Here is a 19,283-nt window from a genome sequence, read left to right on the forward strand (position 1 = left end):
CTGTGAAAATTGTTTCCGATCGGTTCAAAATTGGTCATAGCTCCCATACAAGGTCCCCTCCCGAAAATCACATAAACGCGCATAACTCATTACTAAATTAAGATATCCATATAAAATTTGGTACAAGTATTGCCCATATGCACAGAAATATTACTGTGAAAGTTTTTTCCGATCGGTCCATAATTGGTCATAGCTCCCATACAAGGTCCCCTCCCGAAAATCACATAGACGCGCATAACTCATTACTAAATTAAGATATCCATATAAAATTTGGTATAAGTATTGCCCATATGCATAGAAATATTACTGTGAAAGTTTTTTTCCGATCGGTCCAAAATTGGTCATAGCTCCCATACAAGGTCCCATCCCGAAAATCACTTAAACGCGCATAAATCATTACTTAATTAAGATATCCATATAAAATTTGGTATAAAAATTGCCCACATGCATAGAAATATTACTGTGAAATTTTTTTTTGGATCGGTTCAAAATTGGTCATAGCTCCCATACAAGGTCCCCTCCCGAAAATCACTTAAACGCACATAACTCATTACTAAATTAAGATATCCATACAAAATTTGGTATAAGTATTGCCCATATACATAGAAATATTACTGTGAAAGTTTTTTCCGATCGGTCTATAATTGGTCATAGCTCCCACACAAGGTCCCCTCCCGAAAATCACTTAAACGCGCATAAATCACTACTTAATTAAGATATCCATATAAAATTTGGTACAAGTATTGCACATATGCGCGGAAATATTACTGTGAAATTTTTTTCCGATCGGTCCATAATTGGTCATAGCTCCCATACAAGGTCCCCTCCCGAAAATCACTTAAACGCTCATAACTCATTACTAACTATAAAGTTTGGCAGAAGTATTGCTCATATACAGAGAAATATTACTGTGAAATTGTTTTCCTACAAAAATTCTATTTCAAGATTTCTCACGATCGGCTCATAACATGGGTGCGGTCGGTCCCATACAAGGTTCCCTTCCGAAAATCACTTAAACACACATTACTTATTACTTAATTACGATATAGATATAAAATTTTACTGAAATATAGCTTTTATGTACAGAAATTTAGCTTAAAGAATTTTTTACGATCGGACTATAATTGGTCATATCTAGGTCCTGCCCCTGAAAGCACTTTAACCGTATTTAACTAGTTGCATTATCAATTTGTTTAGATTATATATATGTATTTTGAAAATCCTTTAATTTTCACACACATGCATACATGCAAATTACTAAATATCGCTAAGCGCTTTAAAAATATACAGAAAATTGCGTTTGTAATGTTCAATAAATCTTGGAATTGTTATAGATTTAAGCTGTTTAAATCTTGGGATTTTTCAATTTAAGACATGAGATAACTTATTTCTACAAATATTTGACCAGTTAGAAAAGTCTTAATATAAAAGTAGTTGGTGGAGGGTATTTAAGATTCGGCTCAGCCGAATTTAGCACTCTAACTTGTTCATATTTTAATATTATTTTTCCCATTTGTAATTTATCTTCTCCCATATTTTAGTTCATTCTTACTGAAAACTTTTTATACAAAATTTCAATAATTAAAGCCACAAAACTTATTAGTATTGCAAAAAATAAAAATGCTAAAGCTGGTGCAAAATGTTGCAAATCAACTTCGACCTCTTCACCTTTTATGGCCGTACAATCGATTTTATTGACTTCCCATTTTTTATCATTGTATGGCAATAGCGCTGCCTCTTGAAACATGGCTAGTGCCAGAGTTATATGTTCATAATAGGGTGAAGATTTCCGTATGCCCACTCCAGAGGAAAATGTAAAGGGTTGATGAAAATTCACTTCTTGTAAATCACAAAATTGAGATTCAGTTAGAAAAGCTGGCAAGAGATAAAAAAAGATTTTTCCAACTTTTAGTAAAAAAATTAAAGGTATTTATATGTTAATATTAAAATTTTATTCTATTTTAAAGTATAATTCCGTTTTAAATTTTACTACAATTCTTTTCAATTAACACATACAATAGAATAATAACCTACATATGTATATACGTGGAGATAAAAAAAACATTTGATTATACATACACAATTATAGTACAAACATACATAAGTAAATTTCCCGTTCATCATGGCGTATGATTAATTTTTGCTTTATACCATATAAATACATATTTCTTTTTTGTATCATTTAGTCGCATGTGGTGGGCATATCCATTGCTTGTTGATTTATTTATTAATTAAAAAACTTTCCACAAAGTCACTTTATAAAATATTTTTATTCAAACATATTTCATTCTTTTGTTAAAAATATACTTAAACCGACGAAAACTATCTTTAAATTTATGCGATGCTGTATAAAATCCATAATGAAAAAAAATTTTTAAATTTACTGTTGGATAATATTAATATCCTTTAGATTGTTGTTTGTAGGTAATGGTTCGTATAGAAATTTATGTGGTATTATTGGTAATGTACATATTTTTGTTATCGGAATGGGAGCCTATGGTTAGAACCACTTATTTATATAATCATCTATAAACATAATATTGACGTCCACTTGAAGAACTGCAGAAGCCTACAGAAGTTTTCCAAAAAGGGAAAATTCCTATGTTATGTTTATTTAGTAAAATTACGCTTCCAAGAGCTTTTGCCATTATTAAAAGCTTCTAAGTTAATCGGAGATAATAGGAAAATTGTGTAACATAAGATTTGAAGTCGAGAGAGCAAATTATCTATGAAACTAAGACAATGCTCTGTAGTTTGTGGAACCAAAATCATGCTTTCTATTATTAACAGCTGAAATCTGAACAAGTACCGAAAGCATCTCTGATTCTTCTCGAATATATCGTTCGATACAATAAGTTATCTGTAGGATATGTTTCACTTTAGAACAGGTTATCCCAAATTGTCTTGATCCGCACTTGGCCTGAAAATAAGGGCAAGATTTGGACTACATAAATGGTTTGTAAGGTAAAATGTCCCAATCACTTATTTTCACCACCTTCGGTGCTACAATTTCTTCAGAACAGTTCCATTTTCAGTAATTTCTGCTTGAAATTTTTCAGGTTGGGACCAAATTTAAGAATCTTTGATGTAAAAATGTCTACACCGACCGTTAAAATTGATTTAAAACACTTTTACATATATATTGATCTTAGTATATGTGTATATTCTGGGTCCTATTTAGTTCATAAGACGATCTAGCCTTGACTGTCTAAAATACTTCCTATGGATAAATAAACTAGTTTTTGATGAACGGAAATATCTCTAAAAAGTTTTATGAGGACTAGTCCATAGTTTTGACCCTACCTCCCATATAAGCGCCCCTTCAGAAAAAAACTCATAACGAAATTTTTCAAACAAATTTTATGATCATAGGTCCATAATTGAACCTAGACTTTATGTAAGGTTCCCTTTAGAAAGTTAATTTAAGGTTTATAGCTGACTTAAAAAATGCCCGTATAGCAATGCAATTTTATATAATCGAGTTTTATATTAACCGATATCTCCCTATGAAGAAAGCCCCTTACCTCCCACATAAGTTCCCATCAGAAAATTGCTTTAACGCACTTTATTAGCATAATAATAACAGTATATACCTATTTTAAGAGAATCGGTCTATAATTGTGCGTAACCCCCATATAAAACCACTCACAAAAACCTGCTTACATATATTGATTTCAAAAACAAAACAACTGACTTAACTCCTTATTAGAGAGCGGTCTTGGTAAGTACTTATTTAACTTATTATTTGTAAGCGAACGTGTTCACTACGTGCCTCTAGAGGGCATGTTTCATGGTTGACTCAATCCCTAATTGAACGCCCTAAGTCTAAATCCATACAATAGGAAATCTTCCTAAATTTACTTTAATTTAAAACTCTTTGGAAGTACTCAGAAACTTAACTTTAAAGAATTAATATTTTGAAATTACCTTTATAAATCCTCTTAACCTCTTATGGAATCATATTATATACTCTACAAATGACACAATCTCTATCAAACAGTTCAACTAACACTGCATGTGTAGCGCATAAAATATAAATTAATTGTATTTTTCTTTTGTTTTATTGTTAACAATAAATATTATTTAAAACATTAAAAACGTGATCAAATGAAAAATCATTCAATTGTCAATGAATGTATTTTATAATTTACACATAGCTACAGATACAGAATTCAAAACCATAAATATGAAAAAAACACAAAAACAGAAATGTCATAAATGTACATAATGTACATAGTATAATTTAAATAATTAAAATAAAATGCAAAAAAAAAAATCAAAGTGAATTTAAAATATTAAACAATATGAAATACACGTTATAATTGTAATAAAATTCCATTATTAATAGAATATTAACAATAAATAATAAATTATTAAAACATAATCAATTTAAATACTTAAACAATTTTACACACTGACACACCGTAACAGTCGTTACATTTGTTAAATAAAAACAAGTTAGAGTGCTATATTCGGCTGAGCCGAATCTTAAATACCCTCCACCAACAACTTTTGTATTAATACATTTCTAATTAATAAAATATTTGTAGAAATAAGTTTTCTCATGTCTTAAATAGAAAAATCCCAAGATTTAAACAGCCTAAATCTACTACAATTCCAAGATTTATTGAACATTAGAAACGCCACTTTCATTTAAATTTTAAATAGCGCCCTAAGATGTGCTTTAGCGATATCTCGTATTTGCATGTATGCATGTGTGTGAAAGATTTATGGATTTTAAAAATACATACATATATATAATTTTGTTCTACACAAATTGATAATGCAAATAGTTAAATACGGTTAAAGCGCTTTTAGGGGCAGGACCTAGTATTAGAGATATGACCAAACATAGACCGATCGTGAAAATTTTTTGAAATAGCATTAAGTGCTTTTTGCATTACAAAATAGTATTTATGAACAAAAATAGTATTTATTTATATCATTATTTGGTAATGAGTTATGTGCCTTTAAGTGTTTTTCTGAAAGGGACCTTGTATGGGAGCTATGATCAATTATGGATCGATAGGAAAACAATTTCACAGTAATATTTCTCTGTATATGAGCAATATTTTTGCCAAACTTTATATGGATATCTTAATTTAGTAATGAGTTATGTGCGTTTAAGTGATTTTCGGGAGGGGACCTTGTATGGGAGCTATGACGAGTTATGGACCGATCGGAAAAAAATTATCTGTAATATTTCTGTGCATATGAGTAATATTTGTACCATATGGGTATCTTAAATTCGTAATGAGTTATGCGCGTTTAAGTGATTTTCGGGAGGGGACCTTTTATGGGAGCTATGACCAATTATGGACCGATCGAAAAAAATTTTCACAGTAATATTTCTGTGCATATGAGTAATACTTGTGCCAAATTTTATATTAATATGGATATCTGAATTTAGTAATGAGTTATGCGCGTTTAAGTGATTTTCGGGAGGGGACCGATCGGAAAAAAATTTCACAACAAAATTTCTGTGCATATGAGTAATATTTGTACCAAATTTTATATGGATATCTTAATTTAGTTATGAGTTAAGCGCGTTTAAGTGATTTTCGGGAGGGGACATTGTATGGGAGCTATGACCAATTATGGACCGATCGGAAAAAAATTTCACAGTAATATTTCTATGTATATGGGCAATACTTACACCAAATTTTATTTAGATATCTTAATTTAGTAATGAGTTATGCGCGTTTAAGTGATTTTCGGGAGGGGACCTTGTATGGGAGCTTTGATCAATTATGGACCGATCGGAAAAAAATTTCACAACAATATTTCCGTGCATATGGGTAATATTTGTACCAAATTTTATATGGACATCTTAATTTAGTTATGAGTTAAGCGCGTTTAAGTGATTTTCGGGAGGGGACCTTGTATGGGAGCTATGACCAATTATGGACCGATCGGAAAAAAAATTTCACAGTAATATTTCTATGCATATGGGCAATACTTGTACCAAATTTTATTTGGATATCTTAATTTAGTAATGAGTTATGCGCGTTTAAGTGATTTTCGGGAGGGGACCTTGTATGGGAGCTATGATCAATTATGGACCGATCGGAAAAAATTTCACAACAATATTTCTGTGCATATGAGTAATATTTGTACCAAATTTTATATGGATATCTTAATTTAGTTATGAGTTAAGCGCGTTTAAGTGATTTTCGGGAGGGGACCTTGTATGGGAGCTATGACCAATTATGGACCGATCGGAAAAAAAATTCACAGTAATATTTCTATGCATATGGGCAATATCTATACCAAATTTTATTTGGATATCTTAATTTAGTAATGAGTTATGCGCGTTTAAGTGATTTTCGGGAGGGGACCTTGTATGGGAGCTATGTCCAATTATGGACCGATCCAAAAAATTTTTCCTCTGAAAGAATTCTATTGACATAAGATTTTAATTTGTAAAATTTTGTGAAGATATCGACATTGTGGCGGAAGTTATTAACAAAAAACCCATTTTCCGGGAATATGTACTTTTGTATGGGAGGTATATGAAATTGTGGACCGATTCTGGCAATTTTCAGCAGGGATCAAGATCTTGTGCAGAAACGAATGTATGGTGATTTTCATGGAATTATCTTGCATAGTTTTCGAGAAAACTACATCAGAATGTGTAAAAAATGCTTATTTTTTTCCGAGGTTGTTTTAAATTTTGATTCATAACTTTTCCCGGTGTGAACCGATTTTGCCCATTTGCAATACCAAACAACTTAGGAAAATGAAGAACATTTTGGGTGAATTTGGTTAAGCTCTATTGCTTCGTTTTATCGTGAGCGTGTTTTACACAGACAGACGGACAGACGGACAGACGGACAGACGGACAGACGGACAGACGGACAGACGGACAGACGGACAGACGGACATAGCTAAATCGACTCAGAATTTGATAAGGACCCAGAATATATATACTTTGTTGGGTCTCAGATGAATATTTCTTGGTGTTACACACGGAATGACAAAGTTATATATACCCTCTATCACCACTGATGGTGGTGGAGGGTATAATTAATTAAATGTACAAAATTTAATAATGTGCACAGCAACTGAACTTAAACAATACAATAAATTTGCTAATTTTCTGGAATTTTAATTAATATACATAGATTTTTCAAATTAAATTTCTATTATACTCACTTATCAACAGACGATATGCTCGATCGATAGCCACATGAAATGCAAAATTTCCCTTGCCAATTCTTTTGACACCCTCCTCAAGCGTTAATATATTGTCATGATTTGTATGTTTATTGCAAATACGATATTTGTACAGATTGCTTACCAAAGGATTTTTGTTGTTGATAAAAACTTCATAATTATATGATATGTTTTCCATGCCCACCTCCAGGCTGCTATTATACAAAGCCTGTAAATTTGTTATGGTACGTGGTGGCTCTGACAGTAATGAGCTAACAATGAATGCCCCATAGAATTGCATTAGCAAAATTGAAAATATAGATACGCTGACGATAAGCACACGTGTTGAATTGCAGCGAAATAATTCTGGGTCTGGACCTTGCATTAGTATAGCTTCCATAATGCATAAAACAATGAAATCGAAATGATTCTCCATCGCTGTTGGGTTAATATGAAAATGAAATTGTACTGGGGCATCTCCAACATTACCAGCAGCAGTAGCCATTACTGCAATATTGTTTTCGGCAAGTCCTTGTTGCTTTTGTTGTCGTTGTCTTTGCAATTTCGTAAATAGTTTGTATTCCGTATGCACATGTATGGTCAACATGAGTATTGTAACAACAATTAAGGCCAAAATACACCACCAAACAATGTCGGCTAATGGCTCAAAGAATATATTGCGAATACTTGTACGTTTTGGATGGCGAAAGAGAAAATGTATTCTTGGGTTTTAGGAAGGGTATAAAAAAAGAAGGAAGGAAAATAAAAAAAGTATGAGAGATTATATAAAAACAAAGAAGCAAACATTTAGGACACTTACTTTTCAGTATGTATATTTCTTGAGTAATCAATAACCTGCATTCTTGTTAATAAGTACCTCAAGGGGCACAAAGATAATTCTACTTGATGTGTATTTAAGAGACCAATAACTCCGGACCAAGTGCCATTTGTTTTAGCTCCCCATTTATCAGTAAAATGGATTTCAAACCTTTCAAAAACAAAAAACCTGCTTTAGAAGAAATTTTCCCTGAACTAGAACTGAACTAGAACTGAACTAGAACTGAACTAGAACTGAACTAGAACTGAACTAGAACTGAACTAGAACTGAACTAGAACTGAACTAGAACTGAACTAGAACTGAACTAGAACTGAACTAGAACTGAACTAGAACTGAACTAGAACTGAACTAGAACTGAACTAGAACTGAACTAGAACTGAACTAGAACTGAACTAGAACTGAACTAGAACTGAACTAGAACTGAACTAGAACTGAACTAGAACTGAACTAGAACTGAACTAGAACTGAACTAGAACTGAACTAGAACTGAACTAGAACTGAACTAGAACTGAACTAGAACTGAACTAGAACTGAACTAGAACTGAACTAGAACTGAACTAGAACTGAACTAGAACTGAACTAGAACTGAACTAGAACTGAACTAGAACTGAACTAGAACTGAACTAGAACTGAACTAGAACTGAACTAGAACTGAACTAGAACTGAACTAGAACTGAACTAGAACTGAACTAGAACTGAACTAGAACTGAACTAGAACTGAACTAGAACTGAACTAGAACTGAACTAGAACTGAACTAGAACTGAACTAGAACTGAACTAGAACTGAACTAGAACTGAACTAGAACTGAACTAGAACTGAACTAGAACTGAACTAGAACTGAACTAGAACTGAACTAGAACTGAACTAACTGAACTAGAACTGAACTAGAACTGAACTAGAACTGAACTAGAACTGAACTAGAACTAACTAGAACTGAACTAGAACTGAACTAGAACTGAACTAGAACTGAACTAGAACTGAACTAGAACTGAACTAGAACTGAACTAGAACTGAACTAGAACTGAACTAGAACTGAACTAGAACTGAACTAGAACTGAACTAGAACTGAACTAGAACTGAACTAGAACTGAACTAGAACTGAACTAGAACTGAACTAGAACTGAACTAGAACTGAACTAGAACTGAACTAGAACTGAACTAGAACTGAACTAGAACTGAACTAGAACTGAACTAGAACTGAACTAGAACTGAACTAGAACTGAACTAGAAATGAGAACTGCCATAGTTCTCATTACTTTAAATTAAACATATCTTCCATTAGCCTTATCAATTGATACGTTTTCCTTTGCATGGCATCATCCTCCATAAAATTTTTGTCATCACTAAGATAATCTAAATCCGATCTATTAAAGTTTCTTGGTTTGTTTAGTATCTAAATTGGGAATTAGATATGAAAAATTTAAAAACACAGTAAAAATCATAATTATTCTCATTATAATTTAAAAATTACCGCGGTGGTTGCCTTTATAGAGCAGTTATGAAAATTCTTTCTGCGTATAGCAATACCAAAGCGAAATTTATTTAGTATTTTGAGACCAGTTTCTGATGACCAATTTCCTTTATATTCGATTTGTAAAGGTAGCCCACAATCATAGCAAATATTATACACATCGTATAAATCTAATATAGAACTGAAAATAATAATTTAAAATACGTGAATGCTGTTACCGAGATATGTAATAAAATATTAAAATACAGTATATAATTGAGTGGTATCTATGCAGTTTCTCTTCTTCTTTGTTTGTTTAAATACCCTCAATATTTATTAATAACACTTACGTATTACGAATAACAGCCACAGTAAAATCAGCATCAATCATTATATTTAATTTACCAAAATACTCTGCAATATCAGTCAATGGATTTTCCAAATTTTCCATTAACACCAACCACACAAATGACTTATTCAACTTTTCCCTCAATGAAAAAAATTTCAAAATTCTTCCTTTTCCTTTATCGCCCCTTATATATTTCATAAAGACCACTAAGCCGGATCGATACGATTGAAATAAATATTCAGTGTTATTGGCGGCTAAAGTATTTACAAATTGTATGTGATAATTTTCTGTTAATTTTCGAATTAATGGCAATTGTATAAAGTTATCCTTAACAACATTATCCCGGCATCTTGTGGATGATGTGTAAATAATGATGGCACGTTGTAGCTGATTATAATCAAGAAATTCATTTAATACGTTTAATTCATAAGAAGTACTTATGTTGCTTTTGTTGTCTTTGTTTTCGTTATTGGTGAAGTTTCTCTGCTGTTGCACTTGTGTTGTTAACACTTCTATAGCAGTAGAGATTGCGGTTGTGATACACAATACTGCAATTACTTTAGATCCGCTTAAATGCATGTCGTTGTTGTTGTTGCTGTTGTTCTGACACTATGGCTGCTATTGTTTGATGTTTGGCTTTTTATATTATTTTATAGCCATTGGTGGAGCTGTGGGTGTTTGTTGGTTGGTTCATTGGAAATTTCTTTTTCTACTGTTGTTGTTTTTGTTGTTTGTGCATTTTATTATTGTTTCATTTTAAGTATGTTTGTATTATAAACACCACCATATCTGCTACACTTTTAAAAGTGTTACAAATACAAACCTTGCCAGCTATTTAATGACATTATCACACAAATACCAGCACTATGGTAAATGTACCAGCTATTAAATATATACATATAATTGCAAACATACAGTGAAATTGACAAAACGACTGTAATATCCGTTTAGTGGCGGATGGCTGTAGGCTAGAATATAGTTTCATTTGAAACTAGTTGACAGATAAAATTATAGACAATTGTCACTATTCACATTATAATTTAGTCATAATTGTACAATTATTGGTGAATTTTTCTGTATGTGTATTAGCTGCACCCAGTAAACTTCGCTTATCTCGCGGAAAAACATAATTACATTAAAAACTAATGTAAGTTTTTGCTGTTCATATATAGTTTTTATGGAAATTTTTTAAAATATTTGTAGTCTAATTGAGAATCTATAGCCGATTTTATGGTTATCGCATTATAATGTATTATTGGTGAATTCACAAGGATACAGATATACGTGCATATATTTCTTTATGTATATATAAAGTAACTAGCATACCCTGGGTGCTTCGCTACCCTAACCAAAATTAAATACATACAAAATTTTGTATCGGTATCATGTGTTAACCATTATAGAGAATCCAAAAGAGTTCACATTTACAGAATATTACTCAATCAAGACCATGTATGTTAAAATTTATGTTCCTAGGTTGAATATTTTAGATAATTCAAAGAGTACCATATATGAGATAAATAGTACTAAAAAGTTCTCTCTTAAAGAATCTTATTCAATGAGACAGTGTATGTTTAATAATCATGTGTTTTGAATTCGCATTATAGAATATACAAAGAGTATCATTTGAAGAAAGAAAAGTACCAAAAGTGGAATAAATTCTACCGAATAAAAATAGTACAATTTTTCCCCTTTTCGCTTAGAAAAATACTTTTTTGAGAGTTAAGTTTACAAAATGTTCCGTATTTGTTCCAGAAAAATTGTGCTTTCAAAAAGTACCAAAAAATTTACTCGAATTTGGTTCTATTTCCCGTTTTTAGCCTTTTTGGTACTTTTTTCCCCAGTGAAATAGCAAACAATTTGTTTCAATAAATATTACAGAGTTAGTGCGTAATTTAATAGGAATACTTCAATATATCGAAAAAGTTTTCTTAATTTGATAAAAAAAAGTACCAAAAATACAGTTTTCTCCCTTTTACATCCAAAAAGGAGTGAATTTTAACAAGTAAGAATGTTATATTCGGCTATGCCGAATCTTATATACCCACCATCAAATCACTGCCATATAAATAAACTTTTATATTTTGAATATTTTATTATTATGTATCGATATTAATGAGAACATCATTGTAATATTTGAAAGAGGTCTATTAATGGGGGATTAACTATTAATAGTGCTCTTTCGAATTAAATATGTTAATTCATATAGGGAGTAGGGTTATATATACACATATGGACCAATTCTCATAAAAGTCGGTAGGAAGATTTCACTTCCTTATTTATTTCAAATTTCATAGATCTACTTGCATTTTTAAGCCAGTAATGAACATTAAAGTCATTTTCTTAAAGGGACCTCATACGGAGTTAAGGTTAATTATGGACCGATCCTCATAAAATATGGTAGAGAGATTTTAGCTTAAAATTAGTTTATGTCGAATTGCATCGAATTTCAATTACGCCAGTAAAGAGCGTTTAAGTGATTTTCTGATGGGGACCTTAAATGAAGGGCAGGGTCAATTATGGACCGATCCCCACAAGAGATGTTAGCTCATACAAAACTATATCGAATTTCACCGCCTTACTCGTTTTTTAGGCCAGTAATGAGCGTTAAAGTAATTTTCTGTTAGGGACCTTATATGCGGGATAGGGTCGTTTAAGGCCCGATCCACATACAATTTGATGGAAAGGTTTTGGCTCCTAAGATACTTATTTGTGTCAAATTTCTTCGCTATACTCGTATTTTTACGCCAATAATGGGCGTTAAAGACATTTTCAGAAGGGGACGATCAACATAAAATTTGGTAGAGAGATTTTGGCTCGTATAAAACTTACATCTCTGAATTTTCATCGCTCTTCTTTTTAAGCCAGTAATGAGCCCTAAAGTCATTTTCTGAAGGGGACCTTATATAGGGAGTACTTATTTATATCAAATTTCTTCGCTATACTCGTATTTTTATGCCAATAATAAGCGATAAAGTCATTTTATGAAAGGGGACCTTATATGGGCGGGTAGGGGCAATTATGGACCGATCCACATAAAATTTTGTAGAGAGATTTTGGCTCATATAAAACTTACTTCTGTGAAATTTCATCGCTATACTAGCAATTTTATGCCAGTAAAGTAATTTAAGCGTTAAAGTCATTTTATAGAGGGGACCTTATATGGGGAGTAGGATCAATTACGGACCGATCCACATATAGTTTGGTGGAGAGATAATGGCTTGCATGAAACTTACGTGTGTCAAATTTCATCGCTATATTCGTATGTTTAAGCCAGTAATCAGCATTATAGTCATTTTCCAAAGAGGACGTTATATGGGGGGTAGGGCCAATTATAGACCGATCCACATAAAATTTGGTAGAAAGATTTTGGCTCATATAAGTCTTACTTCTGTAAAATTTCATCGCTATATTCGTATTTTTAAGCCAGTAATAATGGGGGGTAGGGTCAATTATGGACCGATCCACATGAAATTTAGTGGAAAGATTTTTACTTGTATGAAACTTACTTATGTAAAATTTCAGCGCTATACTCGTATTTCTACGCCAATAATAAGCGTTAAAGTCATTTTCTGAAGGGGACCTTATATGGGGGGTAGGGTCAATTATGGACCGATCCACATATTGTTTGGTGGAGAGATATTGGCTTGCATGAAACATATGTGTGTCAAATTTCATCGCTATATTCGTATGTTTAAGCTAGTAATCAAAATTATAGTCATTTTCAAAAGGGGACCTTATATGGGGGGTAGGGCCAATTGTGGTCCTATGTCCGGCATAATTCAGAATTATATTTCGGAGGTCAAAAAACTGACTTGTGCGAAATTTTGTGCCATTTGCTTCATAAACAACAAATTTGTGAATGTTTGAAGCTTTTTACACAATATTCCGGGGGGTACATTTGTATGGGGGCTATGTGAAATCGTTGTCCGATTTTGCCCATTTTCAATACCAAACATTTTTGATCAATAAAAAATATTTTGGGAAAATTTCATCTCAATATATCTTTTTTTGTGGACGCTATCGTGCCAACAACAGACAGACGGACGGACATAGCTAGATCGTCTTAGAATCTTACTAGGTCCCAGAATATATATACTTTATGGGGTCTGTGAACAATATTTCGATGTGTTATACACGGAATGACAAAATCAATATACCTCCCATCTTTTTTGATGGTGGGTATAAAAAAGTAAGAAACAGGTGTCTCCTAATTTTGGGAGATACATTCAAAATATTTACAAAAATTTTAAAAAAAGTTATAAAGGGCCAAAAAAGGTACCAAAATCACCTTTGTTACACATTTTCACCCCTTAAAAGTACGAATTTCATAAAAGTACCAGATACCCATCTGCTTATTTTAAGGGCAGATACAGGTGCATTTAAAATTTTTCTTGTATCACTAATATTAGGTAATATAATTAAGAACACCTGTTTAACCCGTTTTATTCCCTTTTTTACCCCTAAATGTACGAATTTTCCAAAATCCCTCCTTAGTGGGCTGTGCGATGATGAATCAGTCAGTCAATATAGATTTTCATATGTAAACTTTTTTCAATGACACTGTTAACAATGTTAATATTTCCTTTATCTCCCTTTATAATAAAGTCTGTACATTAAAGAAAATATTCTATATTTAGTTATTGTGTATTAAAACGTTTAATTCAAAAAGTACAATAACAACAATTCAGTATATTATTTCATAAATAATTTATAATAATGTTGCTAATTTTGTTGCAAATTCCTGGCAATTTTTCAATTAATATGTCAAAATATATGTTGACATTTCAATTGCCATTTGTATTTGCCTAATTACAAACTATTATCAAACAAATATTAGACAATATAAAATTTTCATTTACAACTGACGCTCTAATGATATTTTCAGCAATTTGCAGTTTTATTGTAAAACAAAAAGATATTGCAATTTTTGCAATATCCCTATCCCCCTTCTGAAGATGACATAATAATGAAATCAGACAAAAACAAGTTTTGTAGGGATCAAAATCTGTATACTACATACCATGAGAATCGGTCTATAATTGACCCTACCCCCTATATAAGGTCCCCCACATTTAATAAAGCAGGTGGTATAAATAGTATAGTGGCACATCATACATTATCATACCATTCATTCGTAGGCGTATGATTTAGAAGTAATAAATTTCATAATCATCATACGTCATGATGTCCCATATGAAAATTTGTAAATAAATAATTTACTTTAATTTAAGTAAAAACTAACAATTTTAAATGTTTAATGGTTGAAAAAATCTAGAAAATTTATATAAAAACTTTTACAATTAGCACAAAATTAATATAGTAATAATTATTCCTTAGTTCATATATCAGAAAAGTAATTTATCTATGATTATTTGCAGAAATTATTAAAATGTATATACTTAATTCCATGAAATCATTATCAAGAAAAACACATTCCTACTGTAAATACCAAAACTTCACAATAAAAGCTATTTATTTATATAAATAATAAAACAAAACATAAAAAAATGTAAATATTTAAAAACACTTTAATCTGCAGACAGTGAGATAAAAATATAAAATATACAACAAGCATTTTGTTGAGATTAATTAAAAGTTATAGCTTGATTAATTAAAAGTTTACTTTATATTTTTTTGTGCTGTTCACTTTTGTTTGGTTTTACTTGCAATTTGCAAAAATACTCATCAAAAAACCAACAGCATACATATTTTCTATATATATAGCACACCTATATTTTTATACTTGTTGTTGTTGCTGTTTTTCTTTATTCTGCTCATATTCATTATTACAATATAAAAATCAATATGCTGTAACTTACTTTAAAATATTGAGTCAGAGAGCTCTCCACAGTTACACACAGACATACATACATACAGATGTATTCATATACTATGTACATACATGTACATATCAGCACTAGAAATTTACTCACTCATACAGATACTTCTCGACTGAACTCATTGATATGTTTCAGTGCATTGACATACTTTCATTAACAAGTACCAACTCAAAAAGTATAAAATAATAATAATAATAATAAAAAACTAAAGAGAAATTCCACAAGAATACTAACAACAGCGCCATGATAAAACAACAATACAATAAACAAGTAAACTTTCAACAAGCTGCTATGATATACATACATACATATGTATATGAGTATCTGTGTGTGTATATACAAGTGCATCTGTATGCCTGCTCCTGTTTATGAGAGAATTTAAGTGTGTTTGTGTGAAATTTTTTATGGACTGATGTCGAAAGTACCATGTGGTATGGAGTGTTTAAATAAACTACCTCTCATTTAACTTAAAAACATACATCTTTAACTAACCAGTGTGTTGTATATGTCAGTAATGGACAAGTGGGATTTATATATTTTAAATCTTTATTTCCTACCTTAACAATTTATATACAAGATTGATATGTATTCCCTTTATATAAAGTAGACTACTTCTAATTTTTTGTAGTGTAAGGCTTAAAACAACAATTAATAAGCTTTGCCATACTTAGGTTAGGTATAATACAGAATAAAATTGTACACCTGTCCATCTCTGTTCTAAAATTCATGTATATTTTTGAATAAAAATGTTACTTTCATACAGGTAAAATAAGTAGTAGCATCATCATTATAGTTCTACTACGACTGCTACTGAATATTGCTGTAAAAACAACATACATATACGTGTGTAGGTATATGTAAATATATGTAAGATTAGGGTAGTGATTATATATAGTTTAAGTTATGCTCTGTTATTAGAACTAAAACTGAAGTAGAACTCAACTAGAACTAAACCATTTGATCATTAATTGACCCAATTCGCTGAAGTTAAATTATTCTGAAGCTCCCGTTAATGTTCAAATATAATTAATCATGTCAATATATTTCCTAGATAGTACATACGCTTCTCGAAAATAAAACTGCCTTAATGTAGTATACATTTGTTCCATATATGCTCAAGTGAAGCTTATCAAGTTGTTGCTGTTATTGTTTTTAATGACGTTGCATCTCATATGTATGTATGTACATATGTTGGTATTTATGTTTATGTTCTTTTGCACTTTTGTTTTAATTTTATTTCAAGTTCTATTGAAAGCCACCAAACAACAGAAAATTTTGCATGGTTACACTTTCATATTTAAGTCTAAAATAGTCTTAATTATGTTGCCAAAAAGTATGTTTTAATTTCACACATTTTAGGTCGTATTTTCTGAATAAAAGATTACTTTAAATTATTAAAAGTAGAACAATTTTAGTTTTTGATTCGAATATTGAAAAATTAACAAACATACATATGTAACTAGTTTTTATAAATCTCGAAAATTTTCACTTTGAGATAAATATAACAATTTTTACAGGGCTAAGTAATGTCTTCTTAAATTATTTAAGTTTCTAAACAACTTTCCAGTTACAGCGTTAATCTTTCGACTGCACTATAACTAGAACTGAACTAGAACTGAACTAGAACTGAACTAGAACTGAACTAGAACTGAACTAGAACTGAACTAGAACTGAACTAGAACTGAACTAGAACTGAACTAGAACTGAACTAGAACTGAACTAGAACTGAACTAGAACTGAACTAGAACTGAACTAGAACTGAACTAGAACTGAACTAGAACTGAACTAGAACTGAACTAGAACTGAACTAGAACTGAAGCTAGAACTGAACTAGAACTGAACTAGAACTGAACTAGAACTGAACTAGAACTGAACTAGAACTGAACTAGAACTGAACTAGAACTGAACTAGAACTGAACTAGAACTGAACTAGAACTGAACTAGAACTGAACTAGAACTGAACTAGAACTGAACTAGAACTGAACTAGAACTGAACTAGAACTGAACTAGAACTGAACTAGAACTGAACTAGAACTGAACTAGAACTGAACTAGAACTGAACTAGAACTGAACTAGAACTGAACTAGAACTGAACTAGAACTGAACTAGAACTGAACTAGAACTGAACTAGAACTGAACTAGAACTGAACTAGAACTGAACTAGAACTGAACTAGAACTGAACTAGAACTGAACTAGAAACTGAACTAGAACTGAACTAGAACTGAACTAGAACTGACTAGAACTAGAACTGAACTAGAACTGAACTAGAACTGAACTAGAACTGAACTAGAACTGAACTAGAACTGAACTAGAACTGAACTAGAACGAACTAGAACTGAACTAGAACTGAACTAGAACTGAACTAGAAACTGAACTGAACTAGAACTGAACTAGAACTGAACTAGAACTGAACTAGAACTGAACTAGAACTGAACTAGAACTGAACTAGAACTGAACTAGAACTGAACTAGAACTGAACTAGAACTGAACTAGAACTGAACTAGAACTGAACTGAACTGAACTAGAACTGAACTAGAACTGAACTAGAACTGAACTAGAACTGAACTAGAACTGAACTAGAACTGAACTAGAACTGAACTAGAACTGAAACTAGAACTGAACTAGAAACTGAACTAGAACTGAACTAGAACTGAACTAGAACTGAACTAGAACTGAACTAGAACTGAACTAGAACTGAACTAGAACTGAACTAGAACTGAATAGAACTGAACTAGAACTGAACTAGAACTGAACTAGAACTGAACTAGAACTGAACTAGAACTGAACTAGAACTGAACTAGAACTGAACTAGAACTGAACTAGAACTGAACTAGAACTGAACTAGAACTGAACTAGAACTGAACTAGAACTGAACTAGAACTGAACTAGAACTGAACTAGAACTGAACTAGAACTGAACTAGAACTGAACTAGAACTGAACTAGAACTGAACTAGAACTGAACTAACTGAACTAGAACTGAACTAGAACTGAACTAGAACTGAACTAGAACTGAACTAGAACTGAACTAGAACTGAACTAGAACTGAACTAGAACTGAACTAGAACTGAACTAGAACTGAACTAGAACTGAACTAGAACTGAACTAGAACTGAACTAGAACTGAACTAGAACTGAACTAGAACTGAACTAGAACTGAACTAGAACTGAACTAGAACTGAACTAGAACTGAACTAGAACTGAACTAGAACTGAACTAGAACTGAACTAGAACTGAACTAGAACTGAACTAGAACTGAACGAACTGAACTAGAACTGAACTAGAACTGAACTAGAACTGAACTAGAACTGAACTAGAACTGAACTAGAACTGAACTAGAACTGAACTAGAACTGAACTAGAACTGAACTAGAACTGAACTAGAACTGAACTAGAACTGAACTAGAACTGAACTAGAACTGAACTAGAACTGAACTAGAACTGAACTAGAACTGAACTAGAACTGAACTAGAACTGAACTAGAACTGAACTAGAACTGAACTAGAACTGAACTAGAACTGAACTAGAACTGAACTAGAACTGAACTAGAACTGAACTAGAACTGAACTAGAACTGAACTAGAACTGAACTAGAACTGAACTAGAACTGAACTAGAACTGAACTAGAACTGAACTAGAACTGAACTAGAA

General features: G+C 31.7%; 1 protein-coding gene across 1 annotated transcript; it reads right to left on the bottom strand.

Annotated features, from left to right (window-relative positions):
* Positions 1-1,537: 1,537 nt before the first annotated feature.
* LOC119609044 (glutamate receptor ionotropic, kainate 2) lies at positions 1,538-9,835 on the bottom strand. The gene is made up of 7 exons (XM_037963721.1): positions 9,795-9,835; positions 9,466-9,646; positions 9,251-9,387; positions 7,976-8,143; positions 7,726-7,877; positions 7,156-7,596; positions 1,538-1,875 (listed from the first exon to the last, which is right to left on the bottom strand). The coding sequence occupies exons 1-7, from the start codon at positions 9,833-9,835 to the stop codon at positions 1,538-1,540; spliced, it is 1,458 nt and encodes a 485-aa protein (XP_037819649.1).
* Positions 9,836-19,283: the final 9,448 nt, after the last annotated feature.

Source organism: Lucilia sericata, unplaced genomic scaffold (genome assembly GCF_015586225.1).
Source record: "Lucilia sericata isolate MDLA Ls3-8-SP2 unplaced genomic scaffold, ASM1558622v1 Contig000919F_arrow, whole genome shotgun sequence".
Taxonomy (NCBI): Eukaryota; Metazoa; Arthropoda; class Insecta; order Diptera; family Calliphoridae; genus Lucilia; species Lucilia sericata.